Source organism: Chinchilla lanigera, unplaced genomic scaffold (genome assembly GCF_000276665.1).
Source record: "Chinchilla lanigera isolate Chin_1 unplaced genomic scaffold, ChiLan1.0 scaffold00029, whole genome shotgun sequence".
Classification (NCBI taxonomy): Eukaryota; Metazoa; Chordata; class Mammalia; order Rodentia; family Chinchillidae; genus Chinchilla; species Chinchilla lanigera.
Window position 1 is genome coordinate 7023500 of NW_004955430.1, and position 15314 is coordinate 7038813.

The 15314-nt window shown below is 39.6% G+C and overlaps 1 protein-coding gene across 1 annotated transcript in view; it reads right to left on the bottom strand.

Annotated features, from left to right (window-relative positions):
• Asb14 (ankyrin repeat and SOCS box containing 14) overlaps positions 1 to 15252 on the bottom strand; it is a 24661-nt gene extending 9409 nt beyond the window's left edge. The window contains exons 1-8 of the mRNA XM_013515599.1: positions 15039 to 15252; positions 14360 to 14494; positions 9261 to 9316; positions 8175 to 8306; positions 7934 to 8092; positions 3227 to 3472; positions 1218 to 1389; positions 254 to 797 (exon numbers count right to left, since the gene is read on the bottom strand). Coding sequence (XP_013371053.1) covers positions 254 to 797; positions 1218 to 1389; positions 3227 to 3472; positions 7934 to 8092; positions 8175 to 8306; positions 9261 to 9316; positions 14360 to 14475 — 1425 coding nt within the window. The 5' untranslated portion in view covers positions 14476 to 14494; positions 15039 to 15252. The remainder of the gene's footprint in view (positions 1 to 253; positions 798 to 1217; positions 1390 to 3226; positions 3473 to 7933; positions 8093 to 8174; positions 8307 to 9260; positions 9317 to 14359; positions 14495 to 15038) is intronic.
• Between the last annotated feature and the right edge of the window lie 62 nt (positions 15253 to 15314).

A 15314-nucleotide genomic window follows, 5' to 3' on the forward strand; every position in this document is an offset into this window, starting at 1 on the left:
TCTTTTTTCATTAGAAAGGTGAACAAAGATCATTTACTCAAATGTTAAAAGCGCTGGGCCGGGGATGTAGCTCAGTGGCACATTACTTGCCTGGTAAGCGTGAGGTCATGAGTTCGATTCCTGGTTACCGCCCCCCCCCAAAAAAAAGACTAAACGATTAAAAATAAAACCTAGGGATATGGGTATTGAGAACCTAGGAATATAGCTATAATCATCATCTGTTAAGGTAATACAGCCAATACTATGGGCTTACCATAGTATCTTTAATAACTGTAGAGGTCCAGCCTTCAAAAGCATAGGAAAGTTGAACTTTGTCCCCATGAGGACAATCAAAACATAGCTCTGTGTCATACCCATAATTCAGCAGCATCCTGAGCATGACTTCATCTTTCAACGTGTATTGCAGGGCTGATGGGAAATGCAAAGGGTTTACTCTGCAGAAGTAATTGACGTTGGCCCCGTGCCTCAGCAGAAGACTTATCAGCTCATAATTGCCCATCCTCAGAGCTATCTGCAGGCAGTTAACAGGGTCTTGGTTAGGTAGAGCTCCAGCGTTCAGAAGCAGTTTAACTGAAGAGAGGTCACCATTTGATACAGCAAAATACAAAGCTGATTTCCTTTGGTCATCGTAGTGTTTACGAATTCTCTGGTCTAGCATGAAGTTCACATCAAATCCAGCCTGGATGAGAAGCTCCAGGCACTGAGGGTGTGCTGCTGCTGCTGCACAGTGAACTGGACTGATTCCACTCCGCTTAATGGCAGCGTGATCTGTAACTGGAACTAACATCTTTAGAGCTCTACGAAAGAATTTCAAAGGTTTTTGTTAAGGTGCAGAGTGAGCTTGTTTATGACCCTTTTATGTTAACATGGGTGATACTGGTGTGAGTATTTGAAACCAACCCCAACAGAAACTATTTCCTTCACTCACCCTTCACTCACAAGCTCAGATTCCAAGTAAAATGGAATGGACCTACTGTCTAGGTTAAAAACTCAGAATTATCTCAGTCGTTTGAGACCCAGTGCTTCCCATATGGCCTAAGGATGTGATAACAAAGTTTTGACTTCAGTGGCTGCAGAGGATGCCTGACCTTACTGCTTCCTGGCTGATCACCAGCTTCTTCACAAAGGAGGTAGGTTGTGGGGTCAGAGAAAGAGAGTATAAAGTTTCTGCCCCAAAGCTATCGGTATTTCTGTTTACAATATATAATTGCACTTACAATAGGTGACCTCTGTCAGCTGCCACATGAATGGGCAGGTGGCCTGAAATCTTAGGGATATTGGCGTCAGCTCCATACTCAAGCAGGAGAGTCACAGAGTCTGGATTTCCTCCTCTAGCAGCTTCAAGTAAGATGGACGAGGAATCGGAGGCCTGACTGTGAGCGTTAGCACCTGCGGAGAGAGAGTCTCATTATGCAGAAGTTATCTTCCACGGTTTTGCTTGAGCAATCTTAAAAAAAATCTATCATCACTACCAAAAAGCAATTACTGGGCAGCTACTCTAGCAAAGTGCTAAGCATCAAAAGTAGAATACCTCCTGCTCTCAGACTTACAAACTAGTTAGGGAGGAAAGAAACACCAGCAGTTTCCTATGAATTACTTGTTTGGAACTTGAAAATACCAATACTAATGCTTTTTTTTTTTTTTTTTTATAAAAGATGGCTTTATTTCTAGACCAGCCTCCAAAAGCCCATTTGATTCGCTGTCCATATATGTAATACGGTACTAACAAACAATTACCGTACCACGTAATATGGTACTAACAAACAATTACCGTACCACGCCATCTACTGATGCTGTTTTGGTGAAAAAAGGCATTTGTGTTTTAACATGCTCTTAAGGGATTATTCATAGTAGAACACTATGTAATTGTTTTTTTAAAGTTAGTAGCTACTGACAGCTGAAAAGGTAAATTATAGCACATGTTCATTAAGTATCACGTGAATAGTGTAGATAATAAGACACCAAATGTAAGTTAGGCAGGGTGACACATGCTTGTAATCCCAGCAGTTTGGAGCCTGAAGGAGGACTACAAATTCAAGCTCAATCTGACAGGCTTAGTGATGACTCCATATCTCAAAAGAAAAATTAAAAATGGGCTGGGATATAGCTCAGTACAAAGAACTGGGTCCAGCCCCACTCACAAGAAAGACTTTCCTCGAAGATGAAGGGGCCAGTGTGTTACTAGTTCACCTATAACTTAAGACATTTCTTATGCAATTTATATGACATATCTTACTAAAATGGCTTAGGACGTTAGTTGGAAACTAACATCCTCTATATGGTAGGAGAGATTTAGATGTTTACAAGGGGTCAGGTGGTTCTTAGATGAAAAGAGAATCCTCCCATCTAGAATTCTGGAGAAGAGGATCCTGTATTGGTAAAGAAAGAAGCTTCTAGACATAGGAGAACAGAGAAGATTCCAATATTGGGACTTCTATTAAATCTTGGTAAAAGTTTGCTTCTTTGAAAAAAGCTATGGATACCACATTACTTCATGTGACACTGCTATCAGTGGAGTCCTTCTCAAAATAAATGACCAAGTTTTCTGGACTAAGGATCCCTTCCAGTGTAACCATGATCTAAAATGGCCACAGCTACAGCACAGGCAGCAGGGGAGGTTGTGCGTCTGACAGCAAGTCCTGAAACTGGTACCATCTCTGCCCTCTCAAGTGCAAAATAAGGTTAATACTACCTCTTGGGATTTTTAAAGGATTACGTGGTGCAACATACGCAGCTCATGCCTGATGTGTGTAAGTACTTGGTAAATATAACTTGTCTTTTATGTTCAGCTGTTACTAATGCAGGGCACTGGGACCTAAGGAGAAGAGGTCAGGAAGAATGTCCTAACATCTAAAGCCACTTGATGAGAGATTAAACTGCCTGTGATTAGGCAGAGGAAGAGCCAATGTGCTGCAGGAACTTAGGTTTTGATTCTAGGAAATGACACCACCACAGAAGTTTAAAAAAAATTCTCAGCATGGTGAAGAATCAGTAAAGTAAAAAGCCACTTACAGCCTATTAACATGTGGGAAGTTAATTTTATACCAAATTAATTCAATCTGTATTTTAGGCTTTTCAGTAGCCAGTATGAACACACAATTTTATAAACATTTATTTTGGTCTTAAATAAAACATTAACTTATATTGTTTTAAAGCTCTCCATCAGGAGGAGAATACTTGGATTACATTTCACCTGGTAGTATGCTGACCATATGGAAAATCTTGCCTTTCTGTAGTAATAGTTCCATGATTCTGGTGTGTCCATATTGGGCAGCAAGAGCAAGAGGAGTGAATCCATAGGCGCTCCGAGGGTCAGGGTGTGCCCCAGAAGCCAGCAGAAGCTTCACCATGTCCTGTCTGCCCAGTTTCGCTGCTTCATGGAGAGCTGTCCTCTCATTGGCACATCGCAGGTTGACGTTGGCTCCATGGCTGATCAGCAAGCTGGCCATGTCATAGGAGTCACGCAGCACAGCTGGGAAATTAGAAGTAAGGTGGGCATTACGTTCAAAAGCCGGCATGTCATGTCAGGCAGTCTCTCTCAGGCTTCTTGAGGAGCTCTCCCCATTGCAGGCCTCAGAATTCATGTTTAGGAAACACATTAAAGCACATATCAAATAATAATGCATTATATCAGCAGCTTTCTGTAAGATATGACCAATTATTGGTTGCTTACAGGGTTGAAACGATAAGATTTTCACTTCATCATCCGTTGTTTTCCTTTTTTTTAAATGGAACTTTAAATATTCAGTACAATTCTGGAAATGCTTGTAACTGCTTCAAAAGAAGAAAAACCAAAACAGCAACAGAACTGGGCTCAGTAAATGAATGACTAAAAGACAATTAAAAAGCATGCCTGTTCGGGTGAGTAGCTGAGCCCACAGAAAATGATAGCTTTTGCCTGTATTTCCTAAAATGTGCAGAAAGGTCTCTTAAAGTTTATAAAGAAAGTGACTCTCTAGTCAAAAACAAACAACTCTGACACACACAAAAAACCCAGACTGTAAAAAGCCTGAGAAGACTACATGCTCTCACTCCTCAAGGTTTACTTAGCACGCTGATATGAAGTCTGATGAAGAGACCTCGTTTTCCTTTCTAGTGCTGTACAGCTTGTGATCTGCTTTCTCAGGGAAAGCTCTGCAGCTCAATGTGTTTTCTACAAATGTAAGCCTTGTAGCACCATGAGACAAACCAAGATGAGACCCCAAACCTCAGTTTTAAGCAGTGCTCTACTGCTTTTCTCTTTTCCATTTCTGTTCCGATAAAAGTCACATGCACGCAGAGTTTAAAGGGCCAATTCCTGCAGAGTTCATCCTTTTCCGTTCTTCTTTTTCTTCCCCAGAGGCATCTGTTAGCTGCTTCTTTATTCTTAATGTTTATATTTCTGTATATTCTGCTCGTATTGCTACTTTTTTATTTTTTGGTTTTGGTGTAAAGTTGGCTCTTCATTATGCAAAGTGAAGATTTGACTTTTTTCTTCTTCCTGTGCCCGTGACGTGCACATTTCTCATGGGGACCAACGTCCTTCCAGCATTTTCATAGCCTAATTTTTTGTTAGATAAGCATTCAGTGTTTACCTTATTTTGATTATGTTTACTGTTCAAAGCTGGACCATAATAATGTTTTCTCTCCTGCACATCCTTCGTTTTCCCTGGAGGTAATACTTGTTTTACATTTCATTTGCTTCGTTTCAGTTTGGTTATCATTAATTCAATCTCAAACCCTCTAAACTGTCTAAATCTCCTTTCAAAACATCGTATCATCCCATCATGTCTTGAGAAAGCCTCTGTCTGGGGCCTCCTGGTCAGTCCAATCCAATCCAATCTAGTGAACATGTTGTCACCCTAAGATTTCCGGTCCCTAACATCTTGGGGCTCTCATTTGCTTACCACCTGGGTTGGGTCTTCTGTTTCTCAGAAGCTTTGGTATTTCTAGTTTTCTCCCATGTTGGCAGAACATTTGTTCTGTTAGCTTCCTAAGAAGCTAAGAAGTGTGTGTGAAAATTAAAACTCTTTGAGATATGTGTTTCAAAAGATGGATTTTTATGCCTTAATCTACCTTCACATTGACTAGTTTTGCTAAATGTAGAATTTTAAATTTGAAATAATTTTCTTTTACAATCTGTGAAACTAATTTACCAGTTTCATCAAGTATATGATTACTATTGAGAACGCTGAAGCCGTTTTTATTTATCATGTTATATATATGATACATTCTCTTTTTCTCTCAGGAAACTTGTGGAAGCTTTTCCTTATCTCTGGGGACTATGTAGGTCTTTTTAAAAACAGCTTTTTTTTTTTAATTTTTTTTCATTTTTGTACTAGGGGTTGAGCTCAGAGGCACTCTACTCCTGACCTATATTCTCAGCCCTTATTATTTTTTTTGTTTGTTTGTTTGTTTTTCCTCCGGTACCGGGAACCGAACTCACGAGCTTGCGCTTGCCAGGCAGGTGCTTTTGCCACTGAGCTAAATCCCCAGCCCCCTCAGCCCTTATTTTTAACTTTGAAAGAGGGTCTTCCTAAACTGTTAAATTGCTCAGGCTGAGCTTGAATCTGTTATCTCCTGCTTTAGCATTCCTGTGTTCTGGGATGACATATATGCTACCACATCTGGCTAAAAGAGCTTTCTTACTACAATAAAAAGTTCATGTTAAAAAGAAATTCATGTACAGTGAATTTAGACTATAATGCAGAAAAGAAAAAAATGACATAATCCCACCTCTCTGAGATGATCTTTGTTAGCGTTTTTGTCTCTCCCTGCATTATTTATTCTATGTCTAAATTTCTTTTGGAAAATATTTTAAGTACATTTTATAAACCAAAATTCTCTAATAACTTTTTTCTGCACCTATACTATTATTTCACATTTGCATGACAATTTTTAGTCCATCAAGAAGCTAAACTGCAATGGCAAGCAGAAACACCGAAACAACATCCAGGATTTGGAGGCAGATCTACTTAACATCGAAGGGCACTGACAAGGAATCAGTTATCCTTCAAAATGTCAGGCCTCAAAGGCCCAGGGACGGAGGTTTTTACGGGGTTGGTTGCAAAGGGGACGCACAGAGGTTTTTATGGGGTTGGGTGTCTTCAATTGGTTCTTACAGTATGCATCACAGTGACCAGCCATTGCTAGGAGACAGTAGTAATAGGATCTGTAACCGGAACTATTCCCTGGGAAACTGAAATATACTGGGGGGGGGGGCATTCTGCTACAAAACTATCTGAATTTATCAATTTCACTACTAGTCATTGACAACAAATGTGTGTGGAACCTGGTTAGATGTCTTGTGCTGCATCAGTATGAATTCAGCTAATAACCGTTTATAATGTGCCGTGAAAGTGCTTTAATTGCTCTAAGATTGCAAACAAAGTGTTGGTGTTGGGGTTTTTTTTTTTTTCCGGTACCGGGAATCCAACTCACGACATTGCGCTTGCCAGGCAGGCGCTGTGCCGCTGAGCTAAATCCCCAGCCCCTGGGTGTTAGGCCTTTTTGTTAAACTCCTCCTGCCCCCGTTTTGAGACAGGGGCTCACTGTGCAGTTCAGGCTGGCCTTGAGTTCACTATTAGCCCAGGCTGCTCTCGAATTCACAGTAATTCTCCTGCCTCTGCCTCCCAAATGCTGGGATTATAGGCGTGGGCGACCATGCTCAGCCAAGCTTGCCCTTTTATGTGCCCTTTTATTCTGGAAACACATGTCCCTCAATTTAGAAATTATTATTTTGACTTATTTCATTGGTAATATATTGTTCCCATCTTATCTATTCTGTCATACCTGTAATTCACATGTTGCTTCTCTTGGATTGTCCTAATTTTCTTATTTCTCTTTTGTTCTCTGTTGCTTCTGGAAGCTTTCCAAAATTAGTACTCAGTCTGGTGTTGAGTTTTTTCTTTCATTTTTTTAATTTCCAAGAGCACTTTTGTTTCGTTTTGCTCTTTGGTATGTTTTGTAGTATCTTGTTCCTCATTAATTTCTTTCTTAACTTGGAAAGAGGGGTCTTGCTAAACCATCAAGTTACTCAGGCTGGGCTTGAATCTGTCATCCGCCTGCCTTAGTGTCCCCATGTAAAGGGAATAATTTCTCTGAGCAATTAATGATAGTTTCCCTTTATGTTTTATTTCCCCTTAAAAGAATATGTTTTTTCTAACTTGCTTATCTCTGTCAAAGACTTTCCTCTAGTGATCCTTAGCTGTCTGGAGAAAGAGCTGGCTGGCACTACAGAGCTGGTTGGAAGTCCTAAACAATAGGTGGGACTGCGGGCTTGAGAATAGGTTGTATTTGGGGGCCATTTTTTGGGAGGCCCCCAAATGCCATTATCTTTAGATCCTTCTTCTTGGTCTTCTTGGGCTGGTTATATTCTCCCGAGAAGCATCTTTCTAGAGAGTAAAGGCCTGGCTGCACGCTTTCTGGGATCCTGGTGGGAGGACTCCGCTCTGTTGGAAGAGGGTCGGGTGCTTTCAGTCTATCGTTGCTTAATTCCTCCAGTGATTTCGATCTCGCACACCCACCCCGGTTCAGAGGTCTCTGTTAAACTCTGCGGAGAATAAACCCCCAGCATGCTACTGGGACTGAGGAGGAGTCTGTCCCTCTGACCTAGGGAACTGACATCCTGCTTCTGAAGTGCTTTTCAACTGATCCTTCCACGTCAGCTGCCTGCTCTTCACGAATGCTCCCTAACTCTGCTCCCCTCTTGGATGCCTTACCCCCTATTAAGGCACAAAGCAAAATGAGTTGCTTTGATTTGGGTGAGTGCATGAGGCCCCTCGCCCCAGGCCAATCTGTACAAAGCCTCTTGAGGGTGAGATTCCCATGTCTGCTCCCGTAGGACCAGAGTAACAGTGCTGCACCTGCATAAAAAACACTGCCTTTGACACCTGTGGGCATGGAGGAGACTCAGGGACACAGACTCTTCTCCAGAGACAAGGCGTTCATTTACCTGTGAGAAGAGGAGAACTGCCTTCGTAATTCTTAGCATTCGGATTGCAGCCATTGAGAAGAAGGAAACTGACATTTTCTAAGAGGCAACTGCTGACAGCCAAAAAAAGTGGTGTTTCACCATTGTGGGTAGTTTGCTCCCACATACTGGGTTTTGAAGCTGAAATAAATGCATATGGCACATTAAAATACAGAAATTTAAAAATTTGCTTCTGGAAGCAGCAAGAAGATGAAAAGGTTACCTTTCATGGTTATTTCTAAGATGTTCTTATTTAATTGTACCGCAGCCTTATGCAGAGGAGTCCAGCCTATCTCGTCTGCTTCATCAAAAGCGGAATGGTACTCGGTTAAGTGTGACAGTGCATCCTCCTCACCTATTAACAAGAAAAACGAGAGCAGATTCACATTTGGCGGGCACACTGCTTCTGAATTCTACCACCAGAGTTACTGCATGAGACAACAGAATTAGAGCACCATCTTTCATGAGGGACAAATTTAAATGGTACAGGAGGGACGGGAAGGCCTGCATCCAGCAGCATATCATACCGCCTGTACCCGTGAACACCCCCATTGTCCTGTCACATACAGAAAAACAGTTCTGTCCATACCGGAAGCCAGAAACGGTGTGTTTCAGGGATAAATTGTCCTGAAATACAGCATAGCCCTGCAAAGTTGTGGTTCAAAGTTTGTGGCCTCAGTAGTTTGCAGATTTTTCCTTAGAACCTAATAATTGTTTGCAGAAACACCGGCAATTTTGTGGAAATTGCGAATGTCCTCCTCAGTTGTTTTTTTGGTGGGAAGTTTGGAAGTAGCCAATCCGAGAGCATGATTCAGTTCTCCTTGCCACTGATTGGCTGCTGCCCTGTAACCCATCTCTGGCAGATGCGCCAGCATTCCCACATCCTAACAGGTTGTTGTACTGCATGTAACTATCTCGAGTGTTCTTGGTTTTGTTCTTAAGGCCTTAAGATGCCGCCAAAAGGCCCTGCACCTTCTAAGGCTTTATTCATACAGTATTTCATTTAATTAAATTACATAACTGCGGGAGACATATTTAGGGTTTAAGCTATAGAAATTGGTATTTCTAAGCACTTTTCGGACCATATCTGAAATTTTCAGTTTTTTCACAATTCGAGGGTGCTCTAGGAACATAACCCCTGTGAATTTCGGCAGTCCACTATTTCTCCCAGAAAAGGCCACATCAGATGCTTGACAATCAGTTATGGATAATGCTCAGGATTTGGAAGAATTTCTAGCCTTTCTGAACATAGAGAGGAAGTTGTCACCATCACACTTTACCACAAGTTGAAAGTAGGAAGAGTACTTAACTGTCTCTATTGTTTCAACTATCTTCTTATATTCGGCACTCAAAGAGGAATGGAAGCTGCATAGAAAAAAATATATATGTAATTCCAAAATTGGTTTAAAAACTATGATATCTAATATAAAACAAAAGAAAAAGGTAAAAGCAGTCATAGTTAATCAGGGATGAACTCCCCATATGATACAATGACTGAGATTTCATAGAAATACATTAAGGTGTTGGGGGTGTAGTCCGGTGGCAGAGTGCTTGCCTAGCACAGGCAACATCCTGGATTTGATTCCCAGCGGGTAGGGCTAGGGGTTAGGTGGGGTGGTGTGGGGCAAGGACCATGCAAAAGCATGGGTTGCAGTTTGTTGGCAATCCGTGTTGCTTAATTGATTCAAATCTGCCTAGGACTGAAATATCACATGATCACAACACAATTTAATGCCACTCCAATAATAAAAATGACTAGCAAAAAATTTTAAAAATAGTAAATAATCAGGTGTGCATTTAAAAAATATTCAGTCAGACTGTATTCAGAAAATATTACTAGTAGTTTAAATAATATTTTTAACAAAATACTTACTTTTAAAGCTCAGTCTATGACTCATTTTAAAATTAGTACTAGGGATTGTTACCATTCCATTTGCTCTAATTAGTCAGTAAACCAGGTTGAAGAAAATAAATTCACACAATCTGTTCTACTCACAGCTTGTCTTAAGCTTTCAATACATATTTAGCATTGTATTGGGTTTCTATAGCTACTATACACATTTACCACATAATTAGTGGCTTAAGACAAATTATTTCATACTTTTGCAGTTCAGAAGTAGGTCTCTTGGACTGAAAAAGGCTTTCTCTGGCTTTCCTCAGGATTGTTGGGCTAAGTCCTCTCCCTATCATCTCTCAGGTTCTCTCCACTTCTACCTCCATCTTTCAGTTTTAAGGACTTTATGATTATATTGGGCCTATCTGGATAATCGAAGATAATATCATTATCTTAAAATTAGCTGGTTAACAGCTTTATTCCACCGGTAGCCTTATTCCCTAGTTGCCATATAAGGATACATATTCACAGGTTTCAGGAATTGACATGGACATCTTAGGAGGGGGCCATTATTTCACATGACCAAAGTATATTATAGTTTTCTAAATTCCTGCAGTTTTTTATTTGTTTGTTTGTTTTTTGAGGCAAGGTAGTTGGCTCTGTAGTTGAGGCTGGCCTTGAACTTGCAGTGATCCTCCTGCCTCACCCTCCCAGGTGCTAATATTACAGGGGTGCACCACCACACCCAGCTAAATCTCTGCAAATTTCTGACCAAATCAGCAATCTTTCCTAAGTATCATACAATTCTTGCATGCCTAATAAATGAAATGAAATGTATAGCTAGAGTCAATTTCAGTGTCACTGAAACATTTCAATACTATGTGTGTTGCTGTGGATTGAACCCACAGCCTTTGTGATGAGCTACATTCCCAACCTTTTTATTGTTTTACAATTTGAGACACAGTCTTGCTAAATCACTGAATTGCGCAAAATGGGTTTAAATCTGCAATCCTCTTGCGTCAGCTTCCCAGAGTGTTGAGATTAGAGGTATATGCCACCATGCCTTGCCCTGCTCAAGACTTTTTCTTTCCTTTTCTTTTTTCTTTGCTTTTCTTTTTTTTTTTGAGACAGGGTCTCACTATGCAGTTCAGGCTGGCCTTGAACTCACTATGTAGCCCAGGCTGGCCTCAAACTCTCAGTTATCCTCCTGCTTTGGCCTCCTAAGTGCTGGGATTACAGGTGTGCACCACCATGCCCAGGTTTCAATACTTTTTAACTTAGTCAAAATCACACCTTTCAACCTAAGACTGAGTTCAATGACTGATTTGTACATTTAAAATTTTTAAAGATTAATATGACAGATAATCTAATAGTGCAATTTGAATACTTTAAATATTTAAAGATTAGTTTAAAAATAGTTCCTTAAGGGGCTGGGGATTTAGCTCAGCGGCAAAAGTGCCTGCCTGGCAAGCGCAAGGTCGTGAGTTCGGTTCCCGGTACCGGAGAAAAACAAAACAAAAAAACAAAAAGAAAAACAAAAAAAACAAAAAACAAAACAAACAAACAAAAAAAAGTTCCTTAAGTGAAATTGAACATAAAGGAGTAATGTGTGATTACAAGCACAGTCTGGAGTCAGACTGCATGGCTCTTCACTATTTAGCTCTGGGTTTTCAAATTTTTAAAAAATTTTTGTGAGTACATGCTGTGATAGATAATTAATGGATTTATGATTGGGAGTTGGTACAGACACCCATCAAATCTTAATCCTTTTGGCTTCTCTATCTTCTCCTTTTCTTTTCCTCCTCTCTCCATCCCTAAATCCCTTCTCTAACTCCAAAAGATCTACCTTCCTATCATCTGTCTTTTACTTTGCTCTTTAAATTATTTATACTGTGGATTTCTCACATAAGAGAAATCATACAATATCTGGCCTGTGTCTGATTTATTTCACTTAGCATTATGGTCTCAAGGTGCATCCATTTTTCTACAAGTGACTCAAATTTATCCTTCTTTATGGCTTAGTAGTACTCCAGTATATGTATATACTACATTTTCTTTATCCATTCATCTGTTGGTGGAGAAAGAGGGTGCTGCTAAGATTCTACTATTGTGAATTGTGCTACTATAAACATGGGTGTGCGTGTATCACTGCAATATGATGTCTTTAACTCTTTTGGGAAGACACCTGCAAGGGGAATAGCTGGGTCAAATGGAATTTCTAGTTTTATTTTTTTGAGTACTATACATACTGATTTCCATAGTGGTTGTCCTATTTTACATTTCCACCAACAATGTAGAAGGATTTCTTTTTCCCACAATATTTCCAGCATTTGTTATTATTTGATTTCTTGAAAATAGCCATTCTTTCTGGAGTAAGATAGAATTTCAGTGTTATTTTAATTTATATTTCTCTAACGGCCAAAGATGCTGAACATCTTTTTCATGTACCCATTGGCCATTTGTACTTCCCTTTTGAAAATGTCTATTCATTTCAATTGTTTGTTTTTGTTGCTTTTTTTAAATTTGGGGGGTCTAATTTTGTTTTGTTTGGAGGCAGCATCTTACTCTATAGTGCAGGCCCACCTTGAATTCGCTTATGTAGCCCAGGTTGACCTCGAACTCAGCAATCTCCTGCCTCAGCCTCCCAAGTGCTGGTATTACAGGAATGCACCACCACACCTGGCACTCTAATTTTTTTTCAGTTCTTTATATATTCTAGATATTAGTCCTCTGAAGAGTAACTGGCAAAAATTCTTTACTACTCTGCAGGTTGTTTCTTCACTCTGTTGATTGTTTCTTTTGCTGTACAGAAGCTTTTTAATTTGACATAATCCCATTTGTTGAGTCTTGGTATTATCTCTTGTTCAATTGCAGTTCTACTTAGAAAGTCCTTTGCTTGTGTTTTTAAGAGTTTTACCAGTTTCATCTTCCAGCTGATTTAGTGTTTCTATTTGAGTGTCTAGTCCTTTGATCCATTTTGATTTTATTTTATGCTTGGTGAGAGATATGGGTCTAGATTCACTCTACATATGTTTTTTTTTTTTTTTTTTTTGGTTTTTCTCTGGTACCGGGAACCGAACTCACGACCTTGCGCTTGCCAGGCAGGCGCTTTGCCGCTGAGCTAAATCCCCAGCCCCTTCACTCTACATATGGATAACTAGCTTTTTCTCCGTTTGTTAAAGAGGCTACCTTTTCTCAGTGTGTGTTTTTGGCCTCTCTGTTAAAGATCAGATGGCTGATGGTGCCTGGGGTTGTTCAATTTTTAGCTTTGTGACCTTGGCTATGTCACTTAACTTTTCTGTCCTTTGGTTTCCTTATCTCTAAATGAGGATAGCAATACTACCTACCTCGTAGGGAGAGGTAATGAGAATTAGAATTTATTTATTTATTTATTTAATTTTTTTTTTGAGAATTAGAATTTAAATGACTTCATATTTATGAAGCACTTAAAATGTGTGAGACATAGTGACAGTGATCCCTCTATGAGTTCGTTATAATTTTTAAAATAATACAAATTTGATACTGTACTTCATCATCTCCATGCTTAATGATAAAATTTGTTGGGGTTAAAATACATTTATGCAGTTTTAACTCCACAGGCAAAACAGAAAAACAGTGGGTACTACCTCAGGGACTTGAGGTTGCTGATGGACTACGAGTGAATTTGACCAGGTATGCCTGACTGCAAACTGTGCACACCCAGGGCGGTTCTTACACCACTGAGGGACCTGTGGATCCTTTTCAACTAGAGTGGTAACAGCATTGAACGGATACCTTCAGAGAGGGTTGTCTCTTGGGGTTATGTTTACATACTGTCTCCTTTTGACTGAGTAGGTAAAAAACTGGACCCCATCTTTACCTACCTCACTAAGATAACTTTCCATGTGTCACGGTTGGGTTTATGGATTCCTTGAGCTCCATAAAGACAAGATATGTTAGAGTTCCCCTCTAGTCCTTCATAGGCTCCATTTATTTCTTCCTTATGATTTCTAGTCTGTATTTCCTTATCGAGATTTACTGCTAAATTCCTTTGACTATTTTTTTACTGATTAACTAAATTGTGAATTCTTCCTAAGTTTTTACAGTTTGGTCAGAGAGCATATCTTGTACATATTTAAATAACAACTTTTGGCTGGGGCTGGAGCTCAGTGGCGGAGTACTTGCCTAGCATGCACTAGGCTAGTGATGGTGAAACTTTTAGAGCTTTTAATGGGAAGGACTCCCGCGACGTGTCCTGCAAGGCCCGGTTTTTTTTTTTTTTTTTTGGTTTTTCTCCGGTACCGGGAACCGAACTCACGACCTTGCGCTTGCCAGGCAGGCGCTTTGCCGCTGAGCTAAATCCCCAGCCTAGAGCTTTTAATGGTAACAAACAGCCTGCTATGGCACATATGCCATACGTTCGCACCCCCTGTTAGGCACTGGGTTCAATTTCCACCACTGGAAACAAAACAAAACAAAACTTGTATTCTGACTGACCCTTTTTTTGTTTTATAAAAACACCTAGAGGTATGTTAATAACTAGTCTTACTGTTGAATACTTATAGTACCCTGTCAATGAGAAAGCCACAACCTACCTGTTATCCTCAGGTACATGTGTTCTCAGCTTGTAGATGTCCTGTAAACTCTGTTGAATGATGAGCTGGGTGTCAAAATCATCATCTGTGTTATCATCACTGGTGTAGCTATCCATGCAAGCTGGTACAGGTTTACTTTAAAGACAGAATGAATTAAAAATATTTCCTGGTTGTGAAAGATTATCCACTGCTTAAAATGATAAATGAAATTTAGAAAACTAAAAAGTTGCTAGGACTGATAAAGAAAATGTATAACATTTAGAAAATAAAATATTCATTTAAAAATATTTCCATAAACTTTAAACAGTTTTCTGCACTGCGACAGGTGAGCAACTATTTACTTAGAAGCATATTCAAGAAGATAACCTTTCATATACAACTTAGGTCCATGCCACTGTAACACTGAAACTGTTCATATTAATCTGCTTTGGACTTGGCTTGTGAGTTTTTCTCAGTGACTATAGTAGTCACTCAGAATAGCATCTTTCCTATACACAGTGTTACGCTGAAAAGAATAAAAACGGTACAGGAATAAATAGATTCTCTTAATACAGCATATAATAGGAATAGCAGTAAGAAAACACCCGAAGTATTTCATTAAGCATTATCTACATGGTTTAAAAGAACATTGCAGTTTTAGTATAGAATAGGTTTGATCATATACCAAAGCTTTTTTTACCTTTTGGTATATCCTGTAGGACAGCACTGCAGTTTTCACTGTCAAGGATCAGCACATGTAAGCCTCTGAATTTTCATTTATATTTAGGATCCACTCCTCTGCAGTTACTATTATAAATAGCTTTACTATAAATACTTGATCATAAGACTGTCTGGCACATTCTCCTTGTTTTTTACATGCGGTTGACTGTTTGGAAACATGATCTTTTCCTTCATTGTTAGATTCCTCAAATCTAAAACATTAAACATCTTATTTCTAGAATAGCAAGCATCTGCA